General features: G+C 40.3%; 1 protein-coding gene across 1 annotated transcript in view; it reads right to left on the bottom strand.

Moving 5' to 3' along the window:
• LOC149441734 (JNK-interacting protein-like) overlaps positions 1-25,761 on the bottom strand; it is a gene marked incomplete at its 3' end in the record, with an annotated part of 62,193 nt that overhangs the window by 5,643 nt on the left and 30,789 nt on the right. Inside the window, exons 3-6 of the mRNA XM_089656965.1 lie at positions 19,497-19,617; positions 19,218-19,288; positions 15,956-16,047; positions 10,567-10,663 (exon numbers count right to left, since the gene is read on the bottom strand). Of these exons, the coding sequence (XP_089513091.1) occupies positions 10,567-10,663; positions 15,956-16,047; positions 19,218-19,288; positions 19,497-19,617 (381 nt within the window). The remainder of the gene's footprint in view (positions 1-10,566; positions 10,664-15,955; positions 16,048-19,217; positions 19,289-19,496; positions 19,618-25,761) is intronic.

The following is a 25,761-nucleotide window of genomic DNA, read 5'->3' as shown; positions in this document are numbered from 1 at the left end:
AACGGAGCCCATAGAAAACAATTGTACTCATGAAAGAAAAAAAATGTTATGTCCTGTAGATTTCTGTCCTTTCTGCAAAACTATCAACTGGTAAATAGTCCATTCAGACTGGAAAACTGGTCTGTCTGTACTGACCGATTTACCCTCTTCAGACAGAGCCCAAATGGAAATTATCACCAATTAAACATCTTCTGAATGATATAACCCAAAAAAGAAATAAAAAAAATTTGGAGCCTTCATGTGGTTTACTGGAAACTTTGTGAAAAAACACACACAAACAACATAAGCAGTGTACATAGGATAATGCTAATGGGGTAGACCACCCAAAATTGCTAAAGCTAGTCATAAACATAGATTTCTTTAATTCAGCAGATCTAGTGGATTCCATCCACAAAATGGACAAAGTCCCCCCTGCCAGGCTATAATATTCTGCTACTTGCTAGCATTGGCTGCAGGCACTGTCTGGCCGACAATTTTTGGCCTGGCTCCTTTGACAAAATTTGGTTGAGTAATCGACTTCTGTGAAGCCAGCAGGGCTGTCCACTGTTTGAATTTCGGAAGATTCTTCTAAACTGGAAGGCTTTAGACTCTGCCCTTTTAGTTGTCCAAGTGAAATAAAACTACCAGAAAAACTCCAACTGTGGCAATATCAGAATGTCTTCACTATTACGCAGTTGAGGTTTATAATATTGAATTGCAGCTAGATGTAGCAGGCTATTCACAGAACCTGTGGATAAGGAAACAGTTTGTCATGTGATTCTGTATTGTGTAACCCAAGAACTACCACTCTGAACCTGGGAACGCTTGGCCTGCACTCACAGAGTCTCGGAGTTAACCGGTCATTCAAAAAATAAGGAAAGCTTTAACAGTAGGAATTACGGAGTGAATAAAATTAATGCCATGAACTATTCATTTGATAGGATTTATTCCCATTAGTTTAATTGCTAAATATTCACATTCGTTTATAAAAGGTACCTTTAAATATTATGCTTTCTTTTTAAATGAATCATTAATGAAGTCAACCACCTGGTGGCTTCATTACTAAATCTTTGATGTTGTGTCGCTGCATTGATAGAGCCATTTTCCTCGGTGACTCATAAAGGAGCAATAAGAGAATTTCGCCACTGGCTGTCTATCCCGAGTACAGAAGTAGTAATGACACTTTTGTAAAAAAAAAATATATATATATATATATATATATATATATATATATATATATATATATATACATACATATATACACACACACATATACACACACACATACATACATACATACATACATACACACACAAATACATACACACACATACACACACATAGACATACACACACATAGACATACATACACCCATCCCTTCCCTAGAACTGCTGCCAATTCACTACTGGATATTAAGACCTCCTTTTGAATTGTTTAGAGCACTCCTTGACTTAAATAATGAATAATTCAGTACTGCACATTTTATTTTCCTTTCCAGGTGGCACTGCATGGAGAGCAAAGAGCAATGATAATGAGTAAATGACTCAAACCTAGAGCTACCAGTCAGCTTCCAACTCTCTTTCCTTGTGTTATTGCAGTCAGAATAACATACAATGTTAGAAAACAGGTTTACTTGCTTAAAGCAAGGACACAGAAAAAAATATGTACTTATAATAACTTTAAAATTTTTTGTGTAGATTTTTCTTGGAAGCTAATCTTCTGTGAAATGACCAACTTCAAGTGAGTTAAAGTGGTTGTAATTTTCCCAGAAATGGAAAATGAGCAAAGCATTCCCTCCAATAGTATGTACTTAACCGAAAGCACCTATTCTGATTACTGTTTGCTTTTATTCCTCTGCTATCTGCATGAGTCACATCTGAAAGTCTGTGCTGACACCAGGCAATCAGGGGAGATGTCCCCTCCTCCCCTCCAGCACACAGCAGGAGACTGAAAGCCTCAGTTGTGCAGGTTTCCCTGTGTGTGTAGGGGAGGGAGGGGGGTGTCCATTCCCTCCACTCAGGTCTCAGATTACAGTCAGCTTCCTGCTCCATGATGTGCAGTGTGTGACATCAGATCCCCACTTATTGCCTTGTAGAGATCAGAAATGCTGTGTAAAATGTGTGGAGGAGGCTATAGAGAAAAAAGGGCTACTAATAAACAGGTACAACTTATTTAGGAGGCTTTGTTTCATCTCTGTGTATCACCTGAGGCCAGTCACTTCACTGGGTATATGCAAGGGTTTACAACCACTTTAAAGCACAGCCAAACCCAAAAACAAAAATGTAATAAATAATTCCCTACTCATCCTTGGATGTGGTGCAAGCATTCGTTTTCTTTTAGAGTGAGAACATTCTCAGTAAATACATAAAATACCTATTGATCATGCCAGAAATGTAGCGTCCTTGCTACTTCATGTGAGTTAAAGAGGCACTTTAGTCAGAAAATTAAGTCATGCTAGATCACTTCATGCCGGCCCCTTCTGCAGGTATAGCTATGTAAAAAATTAAAAATAAGTGCCTGTACTAACCACATGCCGCCCAGCCACTGTAGAAATACGGCAGCAGGGCGGCTGGGCAAAACCACGTTTTAAAACGTGTATTTTCAAAACAAGTAGGGGGCGCGCGCAAGGCATGCCGCCGCCCTACCTGTCCCGCCGATCATGGCCGCGGATGTCAGTCACCAGGTCACAGCCTGTCGTTACCGGCTATGTCCCAGCGATTAGCGGCAATCGTTGCCAGAGAGCAGGGCTGCAGTAGCTCTGTTCTCTGTCAGTTCCCTGACAGCTCCTGATACGCTGATCAGGACAGAAGAGTTTATCTGTCCGGATCAGTGTATCTGCATGCAGTACACACCCCCGCCCCCTAGTAAAACACTCCCCTCACACAGTTAACCCTTTCACTGAATAATAAAGTTAACCCCTTCCTCCCCAGTGCCATTAGTACAGTGTCAGTGTTTTTTTTTTTTGCACTGATCACTGTATTGGTGTCACTGTGGATGTCAGTGACCCCAAGTCAGTTCCCCCCCAGTGTCAGAATGTCCGCCGCAGTCCCGCCATAAGTCGCTGATCACAGCCATTAGTATAAAAAAAAAAATTTTAAATCCCAGTATCTTTCCCACCATTTGTAAACGCTATAACTTTCACGTAAACCAATTAATTTACACGTATTGGGGTTTTTTTTAGCAAAGACATGTCGCAGAATACATTTTGGCAGAAATTTATGACTAAATTTGATTTTTGCATTTTTTTTACTGGACATGTTTTATAGCAAAAAGTCCAAAATATTGTTTTTTTTTTCCTCAAAATTGTCAGCCTTTATTTTTATAGCGTAAAAAATAAAAACCGCACAGGCGATCAAATACCACCGAAAGAAAGCTCAATTTGTGGGGAAAAAAAGGATGTAAATTTAATTTATGTACCATATTGCATGACCGCGCAATTGTCCGTTAAACTAGCACAGCGCTGTATAGCAGAAAAATGGTGTAAATTGCAGTATTTATACCATAGTTTGTAGATGCTATAACTTCCACACAAAGCAATCAATATACACTTATTGGGATTTTTTTTTACCAAAAACATGTAGCAGAATACATTTTGGCCTAAATTTATAACCAACTTTGAGTTTACTATATATTTTTTATAGCTGAAAATAAAAAATATTGTTTTTCTTCAAAATTTTTGGCCTTTTTTTGTTTATAGCGTGAAAAATAAAAAGCGCACAGATGATCAAATACCACCGAAAGAAAGCTCTATTTGTGTGAAAAAAAGGACGTAAATTTAGTTTGGGTGCAGCATTGCATGACCACGCAATTATCAGTTGAATTAGTGCAGCGCCAAGTAGCAAAAAGAGGCCTGGTCATTAAGGGGGGTAAATCCTCAGGAGCTCAAGTGGTTAAAGCACAGCCAAACCCAAAAACAAAAATGTAATAAATAATTGCCTACTCATCCTTGGATGTGGTGCAAGCATTCGTTTTCTTTTAGAGTGAGAACATTCTCAGTAAATACATAAAATACCTATTGATCATGCCAGAAATGTAGCGTCCTTGCCACTTCATGTGAGTTAAAGAGGCACTTTAGTCAGAAAATTAAGTCATGCTAGATCACTTCATGCCGGCCCCTTCTGCAGGTATAGCTATGTAAAAAAGTAAAAATAAGTGCCTGTACTGTTTAACCACATGCCGCCCAGCCACTGTAGAAATACGGCGGCAGGGCGGCACGGCTGAGCAAAACCACGTTTTAAAACGTGTGTTTTCAAAACAGGAAGGGGGCGCATTCGAGGAGCGCCGCCGCCCTACCTGTCCCGCCGATCACGGCCGCGGATGTCAGTCGCCGGGTCACAGCCGGCTATGTCCCAGCGATTAGTGGCAATCACTGACAGAGAGCAGGGCTGCAGTAGCTGTGCTTTCTGTCAGTTCCCTGACAGCTCCTGACACGCTGATCGGGACAGAAGAGTTTATCTGTCCCGTGCAGTACACACCCCCGCCCCCTAGTAAAACACTCCCCTCACACAGTTAACCCTTTCACTGAATAAAGTTAACCCCTTCCAACCCCAGTGCCATTAGTACAGTGTCAGTGTTTTTTTTTTTTGCACTGATCACTGTATTGGTGTCACTGGGGATGTCAATGACCCCAAGTCAGTTCCCCCCCAGTGTCAGAATGTCTGCCGTAGTCCCGCCATAAGTCGCTGATCGCCGCCATAAGTCACTGATCGCCGCCATTATTAGTATAAAAAAATAAATAAAAATCCCAGTATCTTTCCCGCCATTTGTAAACACTATAACTTTCACGTAAACCAATTAAGTTACATGTATTGGGGTATTTTTTTAGCAAAGACATGTCGCAGAATGCATTTTGGCAGAAATTTATGACTAAATTTGATTTTTTAAATTTTTTTTTACTGGACATGTTTTATAGCAAAAAGTCCAAAATATTGTTTTTTTTCCTCAAAATTGTCAGCCTTTTTTTTTATAGCGCAAAAAATAAAAAACGCACAGGCGATCAAATACCACCGAAAGAAAGCTCAATTTGTGGGGAAACAAAAAGGAGGTACATTTCATTTATGTACCATATTGCATGACTGCGCAATTGTCCGTTAAACTAGCGCAGCGATGTATAGCAAAAAAATGGCGTAAATTGCAGTATCTATACCATAGATTGTAGATGCCATAACTTTCACACAAAGCAATCAATATACACTTATTGGGATTTTTTTTTTACCAAAAACATGAAGCAGAATACATTTTGGCCTAAATTTATAACTAACTTTGAGTTTGCTATATATTTTTTATAGCTGAAAGTAAAAAATATTGTTTTTCTTCAAAATATTTGGTCTTTTTTTGTTTATAGCGTGAAAAATAAAAAGCGCACAGGTGATCAAATACCACCGAAAGAAAGCTCTATTTGTGTGAAAAAAAGGACGTAAATTTCGTTTGGGTGCAGCATTGCATGACCACGCAATTATCAGTTGAATTAATGCAGCGCCGAGAAGCAAAAAGAGGCCTGGTCATTAAGGGGGGTAAATCCTCAGGAGGGCAAGTGGTTAAAATACAGTCATAAGCTGTCTTACTCTGCTCTGCACAATGCTCAGCTGTTCTCTATTTTTCGGCACTGTGCTGAACATGCAGAGGCCAATCTGCCAACTGCCTATAAATGTACTGCTGATCAGAGGCTCTGGGCTTCAGCAAAATGGCAGCCTCCAGCAAGCAGAAACAGGAACATTACTGGAGGAAAATTATAACACACACTAATTGTGGTTTTATTATTAGTATGATTAATGTGGACGGAATTTTCCCTGCTAAAGAACACTATTTTTTATCAAGTTGTTATGAGTAAATTTCCTCTTTAACCACTTGCCTACCAGGCACTTATACCCCCTTATTTACCAGGCCAATTTTCAGCTTTCAGCGCTGCCGCACTTTGATTGACAATTGCGCGGTCATGCAACATTGTACCCATATGAAATTTTGATCATTTTTTTCTCACAAATAGAGCTTTCTTTTGGTGGTATTTAATCGCCACTGGGCGCTTTACTTTTTGCGCTATAAATAAAAAATTGCCAAAAATTTGAAAAAAAAAAAAAGTTTCTTTGTTTCTATTATAAAATTTTTCAAACAGGTAATTTTTCTCCTTCGCTGATGTGCGTTGATGAGGCAGCACTGATGGGCACTGATAGGCGGCACTGATGGGCACTGATAGGCAGTACTAATGAGGTGGCACGGATAGGCGGCACTGATAGACAGCACTAATGAGGTGTCACAGATAGGCGGCACTAATATGCAACACTGATAGGCGGCACTGATAGGTGACACTGATGGGTACTGATAGACGGCACTGACTGGCATCACTGCTGGGCACTGACTGGCGGCACTGACTGGCACAACCGCTGGACACTGGTGGCACTGACTGGCAGCACTGCTGGACTGCACTGGTGGGTGGCACTGGTGGGCGGCACTGGTGGGTGGGCACAGGTGGGTGGGCACAGGTGGGTGGCACTGCTGGGCACAGGTAGGTGGCACTTCTGGGCACAGGTGTGTGAAATTGCAGAGTGGCACAGGTGGGTGCACTGCTGGGCACAGGTGGGTGATCTGCTGGGCACAGGTGGGCGGAGCTAGTGGGCGCACTGCAGGGCACAGGTGGGCGGAACTTGCGGGTGGCACTGCTGGGCACCGATCATCAGGGCACTGATCATCAGTGCCCTGATGATCGGTGCCGATCCCCGCTGACAACTGCCGGTTCTCGGCAGTACTTTCCTCACGATCTGACAGCGTGAGGAAAGTGCAGCCGAGAACCGGCACTTGCATTTCCCTCTGATCAGCGTGTCATTGGACACCGCTGATCAGGTGGTAAAAGGCCGCTGTGATTGGCCTTTTACCACATCACGTGATCAGCTGTGTCCGTAGGACACAGCGATCACGGAGATCGCCGGGTGGGCGCCCCCTGGGGCGCGCAGGAGAGCGCGTTCTGGGGGGACGTCATATGACGTCCACTCAGATCTGGCCGGCCGCAGTGCAGCCGTCATTCGGCTATCTGCGATCGGCAACAAGTTAAAAAAAAAACAAAAAAACAAAACAAAAAAAAAAAACCCCACATTTCCTTACCTTTGGCTGATCATACAATTTTTCTCATATAATTTTTCCTTTAGATTTACCAAAATCATATAATATGAGGTCAAACCTGAACACTTTCAATTTGTATGCAATCGGGCAGGCCCATGCACTACATAGTTGAAGGTAAATCTAAAGGAAATTGAAGAAGAAAATTGTATAATGTATGGCCAGCCTTTCTTACGTTAACTACTTTTTCCATTAATGCCTCATATTATGATACAGAAATTAAAGTGGACAACAAGAAACAAGAAATATGTATTTGCAGGATCACCAGGTGACAAAAAATAGCCAAAATAAAAATCGAATATAGACACTACACCTAAGGCAGCCTTTTTCAACCAGGGTAACCAGGCACCATTGGGTGCCTTCAGGAGTGCCTTTTAGTTAAACAAAGCCACAGGTTTTCATTGTTCACCATTACAACTTTCTAGCCGTTGACGACATAAAAAACAATTAGGTCATCAGTTGACGAGAAGGACATCAGGCACCTGCACAGCATCCTTGCTTACCCCTCTCCTGCCCTGTCCATCAGTACTGGGGTCACATTACTGGAGTGAGAGAGAAACTGAGGGAGAATAGAAACAATGGAGTACTAGTCAGTACCAGTGTGCAAAGGTGTATTTGCTTTGGAAGTCACCTCTGATGTTGCGCGCCCTACAGTTGTGGATGTTGAGGGTTCTGTAAAACTATTTGTTTAGTTTTTTACATTTTGTAATAGGTGCCTCAAGGTTGTGCAGAATTTTAAAGGGTGGCTTGATTTTCTGTAGGATTTTAAAGGCTGCCTTGACTAAAAAAAAGTTGATAATTTATGACAATTTACTATTCCTTAGATCAGTGTTTTCTCAATTTGTTTTTGGTTTATACCACCCAAGAATTTCTGGTATCACTCGGAGACACTTTTGGTGAGAGTACTGAGCTTGCGCTACGGAGTCTTCACACCTGCTGTGGCCATTATGAGTTGTTCCCACTAATTTTTTTTTATTCATTTTATATTATGGAGAATTCAACTGGATATACTGAAAGACAGAAAATGTAAGAGATCGTGTCTAATGCTAAAGCTGGCCATTAGCTGATCAAAATGCATCCAGTTCAGCAGTAACCAGCCACAACTTCATCACTTTGTGGCTGTCCCTGCTCAACAGACGCCAATCACTTGATCAACTTCTGTCAAACGGTCATGTTGGAAAATGTTTGTGGATCAGTGGCTCCAGCTGCTGATCAGTGTATTCTGGCAGTGGCGAGTCCCACTTTCAGAATACAGTGTTCTGGCGAGGAGCAATTGCACCATCCGCCTTGTTTGTGTGGATGGAGGAATCTGTTTGCGTAAACTGGTTGTAAACACTCAAGGTTGTTTTTACCATAATGCATATTCACATCAAGGTAAAAAAACCTTACTACCCCCTCCCCCCCACCACCACCAGCAGCCCCCCCCCCCTTATCCATACCTGAGCCCAATCTTGATCCAGTGTTGTGCATGAGCAGCGGTTCTCTCCCACCTCAGCAGCTCAGAGACAACAGCAGGAGCCATTCGCTCGCAGCCAGTGAGGAGGGAGTGTCAATGGACACACAGAGACGGCTTGCAAGGGAGGCTGAACTACTGCCCCTATAGCAATAGGCTTGCTATGGGGGTACTCGGCAGAGGGAAGGAGCAGGGCGTGTCAAGAAGAGGGGGGTCAGGGCTGCTCTGTGCAAAGCCATTGCACAGAGGAGGTATGTATAACACGTTTGTTATGTTAGAAAATATAATATGGTTTACAATCACTTTAACTACCCATCTATGGCAAGGTTAGGGTATACCTCAACAGAGTCAAGAAATATGGAAGGCAGACTAGAGTACCAGAGATATATTAGAAACAAAGGATTCATTTAGGTCACTGGGTTCCATTTATAACAGCAAATTGCAACTATAGCAATTTTACATAATAAAATGTATGTGGGTTCAAGAACATGATGAAAATACTTTTAAATTAATGAATAAACTAAAGAAGCAAAAACGTTTCCAGGCATGCATACTCCATAATGTTCTGTCTGAGGAGAATCTGGGAGGGGGTGTTCGTCTTGAAAAAAAAAAATATACACATACATACATACACATATATATATATATATATATACACACACACACACACATACATATGTACATATACATACATATACACATACACACAATATAATTATATTGTATATAATTCATATATCAGAATCTTTAAACAAATAATATTAGGTCTTCTACATCAAAAGGTGATGTTTTAACATGTACAATGGTAATAAAAAGATAATACCTCAGATACACCCTTTCTATACAAGACATCACCAGTCAAACAAACCAGTGACTAACAGGAAGCAAATCTGGAAACAAACTACATCCAGTCACAGTAAAGCCCTCACATCACATTTTGTAGTAGAAGTTCAGAACAAGGCATTGTAAGTCAGTTCGGGGATAAGATGAGCTGGCTGCAGGGTGCTGGTGACTAGTCCTTGCACTCTGTTTGCCTTTTTTTTTTGGGGGGGGGGGCATGGTAAAGAGTATTCATTCTATGCATGAAGGTAAAAACCTTCTGTGTGCAGCAGCTCTCCCAGCAAATACTAAGGCTGGCCATACACTATACAATTTTCTGTCCAATTTCTGCCCAATTTCCTTTAGATTTACCTTCAACTATGTAGTGCAAGGGCCTGCCTAATTGGATACAATTGAAAGTGTTGTTAGGTTTGACCTCCTATTATATGGTTTTTGGTAAATCTAAAGCAAAATTTTCAAGAAAATTGTATAATGTATGGCCAGCCTTACCTGTGCCCCATCACGATCTAGCGATCTGCACGAAAGCTTCGTCTCTCCAGGGACTCTCCCTCCTCATTGACTGAGACAGCAGCAGAAGCCATTGGCTCCGGCTACTGTCAATCACAGCCAGTGAGCCAATGAGGGGGGAGCTGAGCCACGGCTGTGTGTGTGAATAGACAACCAGAGCAGCAGCTCAGGATTGAGCCTGCTTGGGTGCCCCCATAACAAGCTGCTTGTTGTGGGGGCACTCGGCAGGAGGGAGGGGCCAGCAGCGCCGGAGGAGACCCAAAAAGAGGAGGATCAGGGCTGCGCTTTGCAAAACCATTGCAGAAAGCAGGTAAGTATAGTATTTTTTTTAAATGCCTTTAATATCACTTTAAGGAGGTGGCTTACAAATGGCAAATCCTTAGGAAGCGTTTGGATTAAAGGTGTATATACAGCAGCGAGTTAAGGCCCAGTTTAAACCAATTTGACTTATTTGTCATGACATTTACTCCACCATGGAAAAATATTCTTCTTATTACTTGGATACCAAAAATGTATTGTTTATTCAAATGATGGCCTCATCTGTCCATGTATATGATCATCCTACAATTAATTTTCAATGTGCCAATCAAACAAGTCCCGCCACAACTACAAAGGAGAAATGTATTTTTTTGGACAGGATACATAGAATATTAGTTCAGAATAAAATGAACAACACCTTTTCATTATTAGGGATTTCTGGGCCTCCACTGTCTGAGACACTCTCTAGAGACGATGGTGCTTCCTGGAAATCTAGCAGCATCAGTTTCTTTTCTCTATAATAAAAAATAAGTAACATAATATGAGACTAAAAGACTACAATGCACTCTGAAAATACAAGACATTTCTTTATGTCAATTTCTTATCCAAGAGACACAGTGGATATAAAAAGTCTACACACCCCTGTTAAAATGTCAGGTTTCTGTGATTTAAAAAAAGAGACAAAGATAAATCATTTCAGAACTTTTTCCACCTTAAATGTGAGCTATAAACTGTACAACTCAATTGAACAACAAACTGAAATCTGTTAGGTGGAGGGAAGTAAAAATAAAAAACTAAAATAATATGGTTGCATAAGTGTGCACACCCTTAAACTAATACTTTGTTGAAGCACCTTTTGATTTGATTCCATCACTCAGTCTTTTTGGGTATAAGTCTATTCGCATGGCACATCTTGACTTGGCAATATTTGCCCACTCTTCCTTGCAAAAACACTCCAAATCTGTCAGATTGCAAAGGCATCTCCTGTGCACAGCCCTCTTCAGATCACCCCACAGATTTTCCATCGGATTCAGGTCTTGGCTCTGGCTGGGCCATTCCAAAACTTTAATCTTCTTCTGGTGAAGCAATTCCTTTGTTGATTTGGATGTATGCTTTGGGTGATTGTCATGCTGAAGGATGAAGTTCCTCTTCCTGTTCAGCTTTCTAGCAGAAGCCTGAAGGTTTTGTGCCAATATTGACTGGTATTTGGAACTGTTCATAATTCCCTCTACCTTGCCTAAGGCCCCAGTTCCAGCTGAAGAAAAAGAGCCCCAAAGCACGATGCTGCTGCCACCACCATGCTTCACTGTGGGTATGGTGTTCTTTTGGTGATGTGCAGCGTTTTTGTGCCAAAGATATCTTTTGGAATTATGGCCAAAAAGTTCAACCTTGGTTTCTTCACACCATAACACATTTTCCCACATGCTTTTGGGAGACTTCAGATGTGTTTTTGCAAAATTTAGCCGGGCTTGGATGTTTTTCTTCGCTAGAAAAGGCTTCTGTCTTGCCACTCTACCCCATAGCCCAGACATATGAAGAATACGGGAGATTGTTGTCATAAGTACCACACAGCCAGTGCTTGCCAGATATTCCTGCAGCTCCTTTAATGTTGCTCTAGGCCTATTGGCAGCCTCCCAGACCAGTTTTCTTCTCGTATTTGCATCAATTTTGGAGGGACGTCCAGTTCTTGGTAATGGCACCATATTTTCTCCACTTGATGATGACGGTCTTCACTGTGTTTCATGGTATATCTAAAGCCTTGGAAATTCTTTTGTACCTTTCTCCTGACTGATACCTTTTAACAATGAGATCCCTCTGATGCTTTAGAAGCTTTCTGCGGACCATGGCTTTTGCTGTAGGATGCGACTAAGAAAATGTCAGCAAAGACCTACTAGAACACTAGAACAGCTGAATTTTATTTGGGGTTAATCAGAGTCACTTTAAATGATGGCAGGTGTGTACTGATTCATATTTAACATGATTTTGAATGTGATAGCTTAATTCTGAACACAGATACATCCTCACTTATAAAAGGGTGTGCACACTTATGCAACCACACTGTTTTAGTTTTTCATGTTTATCCCCCCCCCCCCCCAAAAAGATTTCAGTTTGTTTTTCAATTGAGTTGTATAGTTTATTGGTCACATTAAAAAAGGTGGAAAAGGTTCTGAAATGATTTATCTGTCTCATTTGTTTACATCACACAAACCTGACATTTTAACAGGGGTGTGTAGACTTTTTATATTGACTGTAAATGGTAATTTTTGGATTACAGCCTGCAGAAATAGGCCATGCTTATGTTTAAGTGGTTGTAAACCCTTAAATATATCAAGTTAGGTGACTAGCCTTGGGTGATAGACAGAGATGAAACAAATCCTTAAATAAGTTTTATCTATTTACCTGCAGACCTTTCTTTTCGACATCTTTTCAAAATGCAGAATGTATAAAGCTTGTTTGAGATTTCAGAAAGCAAGGGGAGGAGAGCTGAAATTCACTCTGCAGAGCTCAGTAAGGAGAGCTCTGCAGAGTCCTGATTAGAGGCAAGGGACACCCCCCACACACACTGCCACAGGAACAAAGCTGAGGCTGTCAATCACAGTCTGTGTGCTGGAGCTCCCGCCCCTATCACCTTTTTACCTGTCAGGAAAACTTGTCAGAAATTACTTTTGCAAATAGAGGAACCAGGCAGCCAACAGAAAGTACACTCTATGGAGTGATATGCTTTGTTCATATTTCATGTTGGAGGTTTACGACCACTTTAATATACAGTATGTTACAAGCAGAGGTTGCATTCATTTAATTTCACTTAGATAAATTCCTATAAAATGTAATTTTACAACATTTTTCCTATAGCATTGTGGTTGTCTGTATATTTACCTAACTATCCTTTCCATAAATAACTAGTACACATACACAAAAGGCACCTCATACATTAACCACTGGTTGAAAGCAGAAAACAGACTAAACGGAAAAAAAAACAAACTGTCCCAATTCCCCCATCCGCATATTCGAGGTGGATGGAGGAATGCTCCCTGTTGAGCTATTGTATTCTGATAGTGAGGAGACCTCCCCACCGTCAGAATACACTGATAAGCGCTGCAGTCTATAGCCTGCGGTGCTAATCGAATGGGAAAAAGCCAACAAGGCAGTTGTACAGAAGCCAAATCGGTAGATCGACTTCTGTACACCCACAATTCCTTAATACGGCGCAAACTTCGTCCAGTCCCTCTTGAACTGGCCAGCTTAACCATTTTGTTTGCTTTTGCCCAGTTCCTTACCTAGCAGTTTGATGTTATCACTCCAGACCAATGATCCACATGTCTCCACATGAGAGACTCCTGAATAGAATCCTTCTGTGTCAGATGACCCAGATGCACATTAATGGCAATTCCCTATCATTACCATGACTAAACACTAAAAAGCAACTCTCTTCATTATTAGTGAGAGGTAAGTAAAGGGCTAATAACAAGTACATATTAAAGATAAATTATACAAAGGGTCTTGTGTTAAAGACAAATCCCCCCCATTCACTACAAAGCAATACTAGGATCAAAAGGGCTAAAAACACAGCAATTACAAGCGAGTCAGTCATGCTTTTCAGTGTGACTGGATACAACTACCAGTTTCATTTGTAGAACCTACAACATAGATGTATCTGAATATGGACACTGCTGCTTTTATGTTATTTGCCACAAGGCTCTCTTAACGGGGTAGTATAGCAAATGTTTGGGGAGTACATATTTTGAGGTATTACTGCAGCGTTCACCTTAAGGGCCCATTCAAACCTATGCACTGCAGTAATGTGTAAATTGCGTGTTACTGCAACAAACAGAAGAGCGTGTACCCCCCCCCCCCAGTGTGTTGCAGTACCATCGTAAAGCACTAATACAGTAGCAGACATCACACCGAAACTTCAGCGCTGCACAAATGCTATTTCTTCAGAATAACAAAAGCTAGGCACTTGCAACAAAGTTTGTTCAAATCCTTGCAATGTACATAGATGTGAATGATTTACTAACTGCTAAAACCAATGGCCACTACTCCATACTCTTACTACTTGACCTCTCTGCGGCTTTTGATACTATTGACTATCCCCTCCTCCTCAAAAAACTCCACTTTCTGTGCTTTCAAGACTCTGCTCTCTCCTGGTTCTCCTACCAATCACAACGCTCCTTCAGCATTACTTATAACTCTGTCTCCTCTTCTCCACTCCCTCTTTCTGTAGGGGTCCCTCAAGGTTCTGTCCTTGGACCCCTTTTCTTCTCCATCTACACCTCCTCCCTTGGTCACTTGATAAATTCCATGGCTTCAAGTACCATCTCTATGCTGATGACACATAAATCTTTCTACTCCTCACCTCACCCCTTCAGTGTCCTCGCGCATTACTAATCTACTAAGTGACATATCGGCATGGATGTCACTCCACTTCCTCAAACTAAATCTTCCTAAAACGGAGGTCATAATATTCCCTCCAGCCCGTGCCCCCTCCCCTGACTTCTCCATCAAGATCAATAATACAACCATCAGTCCCCCCCCCTTATACCAGGGCACTAGGTGTAATCCTAGACTCCCATCTATCCTTTCAGCCCCAAGTCCAATCACTGTCCAAATTTTGTAGACTTCACCTCCGCAACATCTCCAAAATGCGGCTGTTTTTAACCACTGAAACCACTAAGCAACTCATTCACTCCCTTGTTATCTCTCGCCTTGACTATTGTAACTCCCTCCTCATTGGCCTACCTAATCACAGGCTATCCCCTCTTCAGTCTATCATGAATGCTGCCAGACTCATCCACCTTACTAACCATTCCATATCTGCCATCCCTCTCTGCCAATCCCTCCACTGACTTCCCATTGTCCAACCAATAAAATTTGAAACATTAACAATAACATATAAAGCCATTTATAATTCTGCCCCAAATTACATCTCCAATCTTGTCTCCAAATATCACCCAAACCATACTCTCTGCTCCTCCCACAACCCCCTGCTCTCTAGCTCCCTTGTCTCCTCCTCCCTTGCTCATATCCAGGACTTCTCCAGAGCCTCCTCCATCCTTTGGAACCCTCTACCACAATCTATCCAACTATCGCCTACTCTGACCACTTTTAGGCGATCTCTGAAAACCTCTCTTCAGGGAAGCCTATCCTGCCTTCAGTTAATAACCAAATCTTCTACTCCTACCAGTCCATCCCCCACAGTTATTACCTTTTGTACGACCGGACCCTCCCTCTTAGATTGTAAGCTCCAAGGAGCAGGGCCCTCCTAACCCTTTTGTATTGAACTCTATCGTTGCTGTGTTGTCTCCATTTAGATTGTAAAGCGCTGAGCAAACTGTTGGCGCTATATAAATCCTGTATAATAATAATAATCACCCAGAGGGATTTTTTCCTCAACAAAAGTGGAGTTATTCTTTAAAATAAGTCTATCATGAGCAAAACAAATGCTGCTGTAGCATGAAAATACACTGTATGGCACAGAATGTCACAGCACAGCAGTGCAATGCAGAATCCTGTTGTGCAGTGGTACTTCGTTTTTTTTTTTTTCCCCTAATTTTACCTGAAGCAGTGCGATACTGAAGCACGCATCGTGCTGCTCCTTGCCAGACTGACCCTAACTTGCATGGCTAGTATGAACTAAAGGTTTCTGAAATTTTAAGAAACACAACTAAGATGCAACACATAAAAAACAAAAAAATGCTAATAACATTGACAACATATAGCTACCAGCAGCATTCGAGCACAAAAACAAATACATCACAGAATACAAGCAATAAACTACAGAACAAACATATTTTAAAACTACTCACATGCCCTGCAAGGGAGTGTTCCGACCAGAGAGTCGGACTGCTTCTGATGAAAGAGATCTTTGGTACCTTAGTTCTTTGTAGCTCTTCAATACCTGTAGAAAAAAAAATACCAAAAAGAAATCTGCTAGGACCAGCTTTGTTACGCTCACTGTAGTCTCATACATTCTGGGTGCCTCTAGCCATTGACCACCTTCTCTAGAAAGACCTCTAACGTCTGTAGAGCAAGGTCTTCACAGACATCTCCACACTTTTCCTTCCAGCCATACCCACTTAAAAAGTGTTACTAAACCCACAAGAAAGGGAGACTTTTTTCATGAAAACTATCAATGTTATTTGGGAAGGCTGACATGCCAGATTGATTCATTTGGACAGTAGTTGATGGTTTAGTCCACTTCTGATTATTAAAGTGTTACTAAACCCACAACAGTAAAATCAGTCTGTAAATGCAGTAAAGCATACTTGTTATACTCACTGCGGAACATAAGCGGTTAATCCTCTGCATTGTGTAAAAACGCGGTTTGATCCTGACTTCTCTGATCCTCCCCTTCTTCCAGTGTCCCCCTTTTATCTCCTGATAAGACATATTGTGTGGAGACACTCTGCACATGCTCCGTTTGGTGTGTATTGCTAGAGAGGTTTTTTTTTTTTTCTTGGCAGAGTACATGTGATCAGCATAGGGTCAATCAGCACTGTCCAGACAGAGGTCAGGAGTTCTGCATCCTCCTAGAGCAGAAAGAAAACTCCTCCTACAAGCTTTAACCAGTGCTCTGCTGAAGTCACAAGACTGCTCTAACTGCTGATGAGAAAAAGTATTTAGCAGTTTATACTTACTAAAATAATTGCATTTCCATGTTGTGTGTACTGTGGGAGACCAGATATAGTGAATGCAGGGTCCTGGGTTTAGTAACACTTTAAGCTGTGTTAGATCACATATATCATTAGAAGTAACTATAGCACTTTCTGCACAACATCAGAACCAATGTAATCCTTGTACAGTCCACTGTACTGATTAGGGTTTCATCCCTGTCTGTACATTCCCGACTTGCCAGAAAATGTTTGCAATTGCATGCTATATAAATTTATTGTCAATAATGAAACCTGCATTTCTGCAAAGTATTCTAGTGGATGTTAGTGTTCTGCTTTCTACTGCAAGCATTCACAGAGATGTTGCACAGACAGCACATGCTGGAGGGATGCATTTCTTAGAGGTCTTATCATCTGATGTCACATGAATAAGTACCAGGGGCACGGAGCACCATATGCATTGGGCTGGGTTGGGCATTGCATAAACAAGGAAATTTGTCTTATGTCCAGTGACTTCAGTTCCCAATAATGTGCTGCATTAGCGACACAGAGCAATGCGACAGTGACACACTGCACCACATTGTGCTGTGGTAAAAAAGCAATGAATGAAATACCTTTTTGTGACATTTTCAAAAAGTAAATGGTGTAATGCCTTGTGACAAAGCATTACTCAACAGCAGATGCGTGTTATGAGGAGCATAAGTCGTACCACTGGTGCAAAATTCACTGCACAACTCAGCATAAGATGCTCTTAAGCACACAGAACTCCAGTCTCTACTGGAACATACACATATATATATATATATATATATATATATATATATATATATATGGACCCGTTCACAGAGAAATGTGCATTAAAATGCAGAAAATGTTTTGAAAAATGGATGTGTGTTGCCTTCTATTAACGTACACTGACACGCTTTGAACACCGATGATATGCATTATATGTGCGTTAAATTGCTATGCGTGTTATTTCCTCTGACATCACAACCTTTTCCTGTTTGTGGGTGGAGAGAGAGAAAGAAAAGAGAAAAGAAAAGAAAAAGAAAAAGAAAAAGGAGGGAAAAAGAAAAGAAAAGGAGGGAAAAAGAAAAGAAAAGAAAAGGAGGGAAAAAGAAAAGAAAAGAAAAGGAGGGAAAAAGAAAAGAAAAGAAAAGGAGGGAAAAAGAAAAGAAAAGAGAAGAAAAGAGGGAAAAAGAAAAGAAAAGAGGGAAAAAGAAAAGAAGGAAAAAGAAAAGAAAAGAGGGAAAAAGAAAAGAAAAGAGGGAAAAAGAGGAAAAAGAAAAGAAAAAAGAGGGGAAAAGAGGAAAAAGAAAAGAAAAGGAGGGAGAAAGAAAAGAAAAGGAGAGGAAAAGAAAAGGAGGGAAAAAGAAAAGAAATGAAAAGAAGGGAAAAAGAAAAGAAAAGGAGGGAAAAAGAAAAGGAGGGAAAAAGAAAAGAAATGAAAAGAAGAGGGAAAAAGAAAAGAAAAGAGGGAAAAGGAAAAGAAAAGGAGGGAAAAAGAAAAGAAATGAAAAGAAAAAGAAGGAAAAAGAAAAGAAGGAAAAAGAAAAGAAAACAGGGAAAAAGAAAAGAGAACAGGTAAAAAGAAAAGAAAACGGGGAAAAAAAAGGAGGGAAAAAGAAAAGAAAACAGGGAAAAAGAAGGGAAAAAGAAAACAGGGAAAAAGAAAAGGAGGGAAAAAGAACAGAAAACAGGGGAAAAAAAGGAGGGATAAAGAAAAGAAAACAGGGAAAAAGAAAAGAAAACAGGGAAAAAGAAAAGGAGGAAGAAAAAGAAAAGGAGACAAAGTGAGACAAATACATTATTGTTTTTGGAGAGGAATTGAACAATGGGATGTCCAGCGTAAAATCCTGCACATGGCTTACAAACCTATCAATTTCTATAAACCCTGCGACTGAGATACTTCAATAACCAGCTTCCCACTACACACTCTACATGCCCTCTAAGAACATTTACATGTCATGCACTCTGTTAAAATGCATACATGTAGTATTGTGTCGTGCATTGCGCTGCACATGACACCTACGTTGAGATGTGAACAGGACACATAAAAAACAATTGTTTTCTATGTGACCATGCAGTGACCTGCATTATGCCAGTGCAGTAAAATGCAGTATGTGCAAATGGGCCCTAAATCTGTTTTATTTCTGGGAAGTAATGTGCCTAAAACCTCAATTTCTGGGGAAAACAAAGATCCAATCTCACATGAGACCACTGTGGCTCCTGTTTCTACTTTTATCAAAGACAATACATTGGTTCCTGAAGAAAAGAATTATTAAGTCCTGCAAAAAATAATGTTCTACACACAGATGGAAGTACTTGCGTATGAAGTTAGCATGCAATAATCCAAATCACAACCCAAATTTCACAAACATGTCAATTAATTCTAAAACAAATACAGTAAATGTATATGCCACCCCACACACAGGCATTCTTACTGTTCACCATTTACCTTGGCATGGATTTGGGTAAGTGAGACCAGTTCCTTGCTCAGCTGCGTCTTCTGCTCCTCCAAACTAAGAACTGAAAAAGACAAGCAGAAGCATTTTCAAACTCATCTTTGAGAGAGCTTACTACCACACAATGGTTTACACAGTTTCATTATCTAAAGGAAAGGAAAATGATAAACTCAGTGTATGACCAATATTGGGGGCAGGATTAAGCTGTATATGACTGCCCGATATGAAGCAGAACATACATTGCCCTTCATACAGGGAGTATTGTTACTTACTCTGGTCAGCACAGCTACGTGCCTTTGTCTCCATGTTTTTAGTCTGGGCTTCCATGTTTAGTATATTGGCTTTGAAAAGTTTCCTTTCCTGTTCAATGCCATCTTCCATTTCTATACATCTCTGAAAAGAAAGCAAGAAATATGCAAAAGTCAAACATATACATGGATATAATTCATGAACCGCCAAAAAAATTGTTAAAAATGCAGACTTTGAAATCTAAAACTCTTGGATCTCCGGGTTACTTGTTTTCTGTGTGTCCTTGCGATTACAATGCAGTAAAATGCCTGTCACCGCACTGTGTGCGAATTAGCCCATAGTAATATGTTACTTCAGTATTTAGGGTGTAAAATGTTTCTAGGCAGCACCCACACTGACAGCGGAAAGGGGTTCTTCTCAGCAAGCCCATAGTTCATTCACACTGCCTACAACTCAGGAATTGTCTGCCTGTACAGAGTGTGTGCAGGAGCCTGCCATTGCAACTATGATCTGCTGCAATGCTCTGCAGGCTCCTAAGCAGATGCACATTTTTTTTTATCTGCAATAATACAGTATGGACATTTATTTATTTTTTTCAAAAAGTGAACTTGGCCTTTAAGTTCTTGGAGACCAATGCTCAAGTCACCCAGTGGTTATGTCACAAGCAATGATAAAAGTGATATTAGTAAAAAGGATAAAGTCTGTATGACACCAACTGAACCAAAGTGACAAAAGCTGCACCTTAACCTGTAAAGAGAACCTGCCAGTATCCTGTGCCTAGTACCCAGTGTGCTTTGTATTGGACCATTATTAAGTGTCACCTCTGCTAGACTTCTAAAGAGGCCAAATTCGCTAACGATTATCACATGCAATATTTGTGTTTTTTTTTTTTTTTTTTAAATCCTGCATGTAATAATAAAATAATCAATTCATTACAGTAAAGTATTGAATTTGAGATAAATATATAAAGGTAATACTGCAAAACAAATGGAAATAAATAATTATAAGCTACCTCCATCTTTAGCACCGTGTTATAAAGTACGGTATGTTACACCTGTATTTAGGTTGTAATATGGTGAAAATGCCCCATCTCAGTACAGCATGCAAGGGTTCCTCTCCTCCACAGCCATTGGCACTTTGGAAATCGATGTGGCTGTGCAGAGCTCGGCTCACACGGCCACACCATTAAATCACAGAGAGCAGTGAATGAATGAACGAACGAACAAGTCCAATCTTCCACCGTGGCAGACTGAGTTGGAGGAAGATTCTACAAGAACCTGGCATAGCACTCATGATCAAATGATTGAAAGTGGAAGGCTCCTGTGAAAATAAAGAATACATTTTCCTGCAAAAATATATGCATTTATTTATTTTTTAAGTGGATTTAGACTTTAAAGTCAATTCACTAAAAAGAAAAAACACATTGGTCATTTATCTCATGGTACAGGCAATTTATATTTACAAATTGTACAAAACAATGAGGGGAACGCTGCCCTGGCTAGTACAGGGGTAGTCAACCTTTTGAGCATAGTGTGCTAAAAAATGTTTTCAAAGAAATTGGGAGCACTGATTACATAAAAAAAATGTCAACTCCAAACGATCAATTGCAAAAAGGAAAAAAGTAATTGAATAAAAGTATGAAATTAATATTGAGCTTTTAAAGATCAATGCAAAGTGGTAAAATAAATCGTAACTTACCCTTGTGCAGATCACCCCAATTCCTGCCCCTTCACACCTCAAATCATTCAAATTCCTGCACCTTCACCCCCCAGATCCCCCCAATTTCTGCATCTTCAGCACTATGATCACCCCCATTTCTGCCCCTTCACACCTCAAATCATTCTAATTCCTGCACCTTCACCCCCCAGATCCCCAAAATTTTTGCACCTTCAGCCCTATGATTGCCCCAATTTCTGCACCTTCACACCTCAGGTCAGCGCCAATTCCGTCACACGCACACCTCAGATCACCCCAATATCTGCACCTTTACCCCTATGATCACCCCCATTTCTGCACCTTCACACCTCAGATTAGGCTCAATTCCTGCACATTCACCCCTCTGATCACCCCAATTCCTTCATCTTCACACCCCAGATCAACTCCAAATCCTCCACTGACATACTTCAGATAACCCCAATTCCTGCACCCTCATCCTTTAGATTACACCAATTTCTGCTCCTTGACACACCAGGTCAGCCCAAGTCCCTGCACCTTAGCACCCAAAATCAGCCTCAATGTATGCCGTTTCAGGCCGCAGATCAATCCCAATTCCTGAACCTTCAGAGCACAGATCAGCTAAAAAGCATGCGGCTTCAGACCGCAGATTAACCCCCAATGTATTGTAGCTTTAGACTACAGGACAGCCCTAATGCATGTAGCTTCAGACTTCAGATCAGCCCTAATGCATGTAGCCTCAGACCACAGATCAGCTGTAACGCATGTAGCTTCAGACCACAGATCAGCCCTAATGCATGTAGGTTCAGACTTCAGGTCAGTCCCAATGCATGTAGCGTCAGACTACAGGTCAGCTGTAACGCATGTAGCTTCAGACCACAGATCAGCCCTAATGCATGTAGGTTCAGACTTCAGGTCAGTCCCAATGCATGTAGCGTCAGACTACAGGTCAGTCCCAATGTCACTATGGTGACACTGTACTGCTAGGGTGACAGTATGTAAAAAAAAATAAAAATAAAAAAATTTCAAAAATATTTTTGAAAGATTATACATTTTTGGTTACAAACTAATTTGGGTTCTTATTTTAATTTACTAAAAAGAAAGCTGAATAAATTATGGCCAAGATTTATGAAGAAAGATTATTATTTGCAAAATTTTAAAGAAAAACACTTTTTTGTCAAAATGTTTGGACTTTTTCATTTATACAGCAAAAAAATTAAAAATCCCAGTGGTGAATAAATACCACCAAAATAATGTTTTATCTGTCTAAAAAAAGTGCTAAAAATTCATATGGGTACAGTGTTGCATGACCGCGCAATTGTCATTCAAAGTGTGATAGCACTGAAAGCTGAAAATTGGCCTGGACAGGAAGGGGGTGAAAGTGTCCGGACATGAAGTGGTTAAAGGCATAGTACTGTACAGAGACATCATTAAAAAAAAAAAGTAAAATCATTGAAAACCAAATAATCTGTTTGTATTGCGAAAAAAAAAATCGTAAACCGAGGCATTATTTTCAATGGATTTTCATTCATAAACAGAAAATTCCATTAACCGAGGTGTTCATAAACCGAGGGACGCCTGTATGTGTAAATAATTCATTGTGTGGAGAAAGCGCTTCCTGCAAACTCCCAGCCCAGTAACTTAACTGTCATGGAAAGCTCCCGATACATACTTGAGATCAGGAGCTTTTGACCACCGTGATAATAGGACATAAAAAAATACTAGATTTTAGTGCCAAATATCACAAAACATAAATATTTAACTCATTTATTCAAAACACTTATTTGTAGTGAATTGATCATTTTTGTAAATAATTACCAGTTCATTTATGACAAAAGTCCATTTGGTATTGATCTCAAAATTAGTGAATGGACTCCGAAGTCTGTCTAAAGCCTGGTACACACGATGAGAAAATTTGGACAAAACAAATTCCGCTTTCGGAGCGAACATATGATAATCTGATCATTAGTACACAGCTTTTAAGCACCAATCACTACAGTTCATATGACATTATCCAAAGGAAGAAGCATGAAAATGTTTTGCTTTCGATAACAGAACAAATGATTTTCATTTAATCAGAACAGTACCCGTCCTTAGAAAATCAACCAAGACCCCGCATGCTCAGAAATTAAAGAATACATTACAATACATTACATTATTGCGGGTACTTTCAGAACTCTAGTAACCTGTTTTTTCAGTATGAGACTAGAATGCAAAAATATGGATGATCATCATTCCTCCGATATTGTCATCGTGTGTACAAGGCTTAAAAGTCATCTCAAGCAGCAAACTGGCAAAGTTTCATGTACCAATCTTTTCTGTACAGAATTGCTCATCTCCTCCACGCAATATATTCCAGGTCACTTCCTGCGATCTTTGGACAGTATTCATTTAAAAAAAACAGAAAAAAAAACTCAAAGAAAAAAAACTTTGCCAGATCTTCTGTGCTGTCACCAAAATTATTAATTGGAAGAGGACCGAACCATAAATTACTGTCCACATGAATCAATCTGGCATGTCAGCCTTCCCAAATAATATGATCATTTTAGGGAAAAAAGTCTCACTTTCTTGCTATTATTATACAATATTTATATAGCACCAACAGTTTATAATGAATACAGAAATGGATTCCCGTACATGACATACAGGGAAAAACAGCCATGTTGACGTTTAGGTGAGGGAAATCCCAGGATAGGGAACAAATGAGAACTCCGACACACACAATTATTGCACACAGTCCTGGATTTCATAAAGAGTGTCGTAGGTATCGCAGTAGTGCGATAAACGGTGAAACAAGGGGTGGATTCATGAACATGTCGGTAAGGTGTATAGGAATGTGTCACAGGAACACTGACAGAACTGCCGCAAACCTCTCCCTTGTGAAATGTGTCTTACAAGAAGAAAAGATATTTGAAGAAATTCTGAGTGTAAAAGAATCGAAAGAATTGTCGCAAGTATGCAATAATTACACGTGACCCAGTCAGCAATTTACTTCACCATGGGGGAGTCTTATGTACCTCTACCTCCTTTAACACGGACAGGATTTCTTTACGAGTTTGTTGCAAATAAGCACATGAATCGTCACACACCAGTAACAATAAAAGGCAGGGCTTTCATCAATTTGGTCTGACTACATACCGCCAGAAATGTGTCACAAATGCCTTATTGAATGGTCCCCAGTGTTAGTAAATATACTGAAAGCTGGTGTGTTTTATGGTTTTTGGAATATGTTCGTGACTGGATAGTTCTCCAATGAAACTCTACATAATGGATCAGATAATTTTCATATTTATACTCAATATAAGGCGTCACATGACTGTACACATCCCCCCATTATAGTCTGTAGAAGGGGGTCATGTAACTATATAAATCTCCCATTTTACCGTATAGAAGGGGGTCACATGACTGTATACATCCCCCATTATAGTCTGTAGAAGGGGGTCATGTAACTATATAAATCTCCCATAATACTGTATAGAAGGGGGTCACATGACTGTATACATCTCCTATTATACCCTATAGGGGTCACATGACTGCATACATCTCCCATTTTACCATATAGAAGGGGGGGGGGGGTCACATGACTGTATACATCTCCCATAATACTCCACTGAATGGGATCACATAACTGTATAAACCTCCCATTAAACTCTATTGAAGGGGGTTACATGACTATATAAATCTCCCATTATATGCTACAGAAGGGGGTCACAGGACTGAACACATCTTCCATTATACCCTATAGAAGGGGGTCACATGACTGTATACATCTCCCATAATACTCCACAGAATGGGATCACATGACTGTATAAACCTCCCATTAAACTCTATTGAAGGGGGTTACATGACTGTATACATCTCCCATTTTACCCTAGAAAAAGGGGGGTTACATTACTGTATACACCCCTAGTATACTCTATAGAAGGGGGGGGTCACATGACTGTATACATCTCCCATTATACCCTATAGAAGGGGGTCACATGACTGTATACATCTCCCATAATACTCCACAGAATGGGATCACATGACTGTATAAACCTCCCATTAAACTCTATTGAAGGGGGTTACATGACTGTATACATCTCCCATTTTACCCTATAAAAAGGGGGGTTACATTACTGTATACACCCCTAGTATACTCTATAGAAGGGGGGGTCACATGACTGTATATATCTCCCATTAAAATCAAAAGATTCATGGCTTTACTGGTAAACTAGTTTCAGTTCTAGTGCTACTAAAAAGTAATGCAAAAAAATAAATAAATAATACATAAATTATATATAGTGCTGCACACCCCCCGGTGATGACAGAACCAAGAAGAATATAATTTTACAGGCCAGGTACCTTTATAGAACTTAAAAAATGTCCTGTGTAAGCACCACACCTGTCACGTATTTATTTATTTATTCATTCAACTTGTTACTCAACAGATGACAGGCTGTAAAACTCTTATTCACGAGGACTAGCCAGATAATCTGATGGCGCAATCATGACAAAAAATAAAACACCACGTCTCCTGTTAGATCATCTCTTACCAGGCAGATGAAGTATGCCACTTGTTTCCTTTAATATCTTGTTTGGAAGACGTTTAGCATGTATAATAGTACCACCTCC

This window comes from Staurois parvus, unplaced genomic scaffold (assembly GCF_062004578.1).
Source record: "Staurois parvus isolate SC_StPar_1 unplaced genomic scaffold, SC_StPar_1.0 ptg000953l, whole genome shotgun sequence".
In the NCBI taxonomy this organism is placed as follows: Eukaryota; Metazoa; Chordata; class Amphibia; order Anura; family Ranidae; genus Staurois; species Staurois parvus.
Note: the sequence above shows the minus strand (reverse complement) of the source record. Positions and strands in the feature narration are given on the sequence as shown.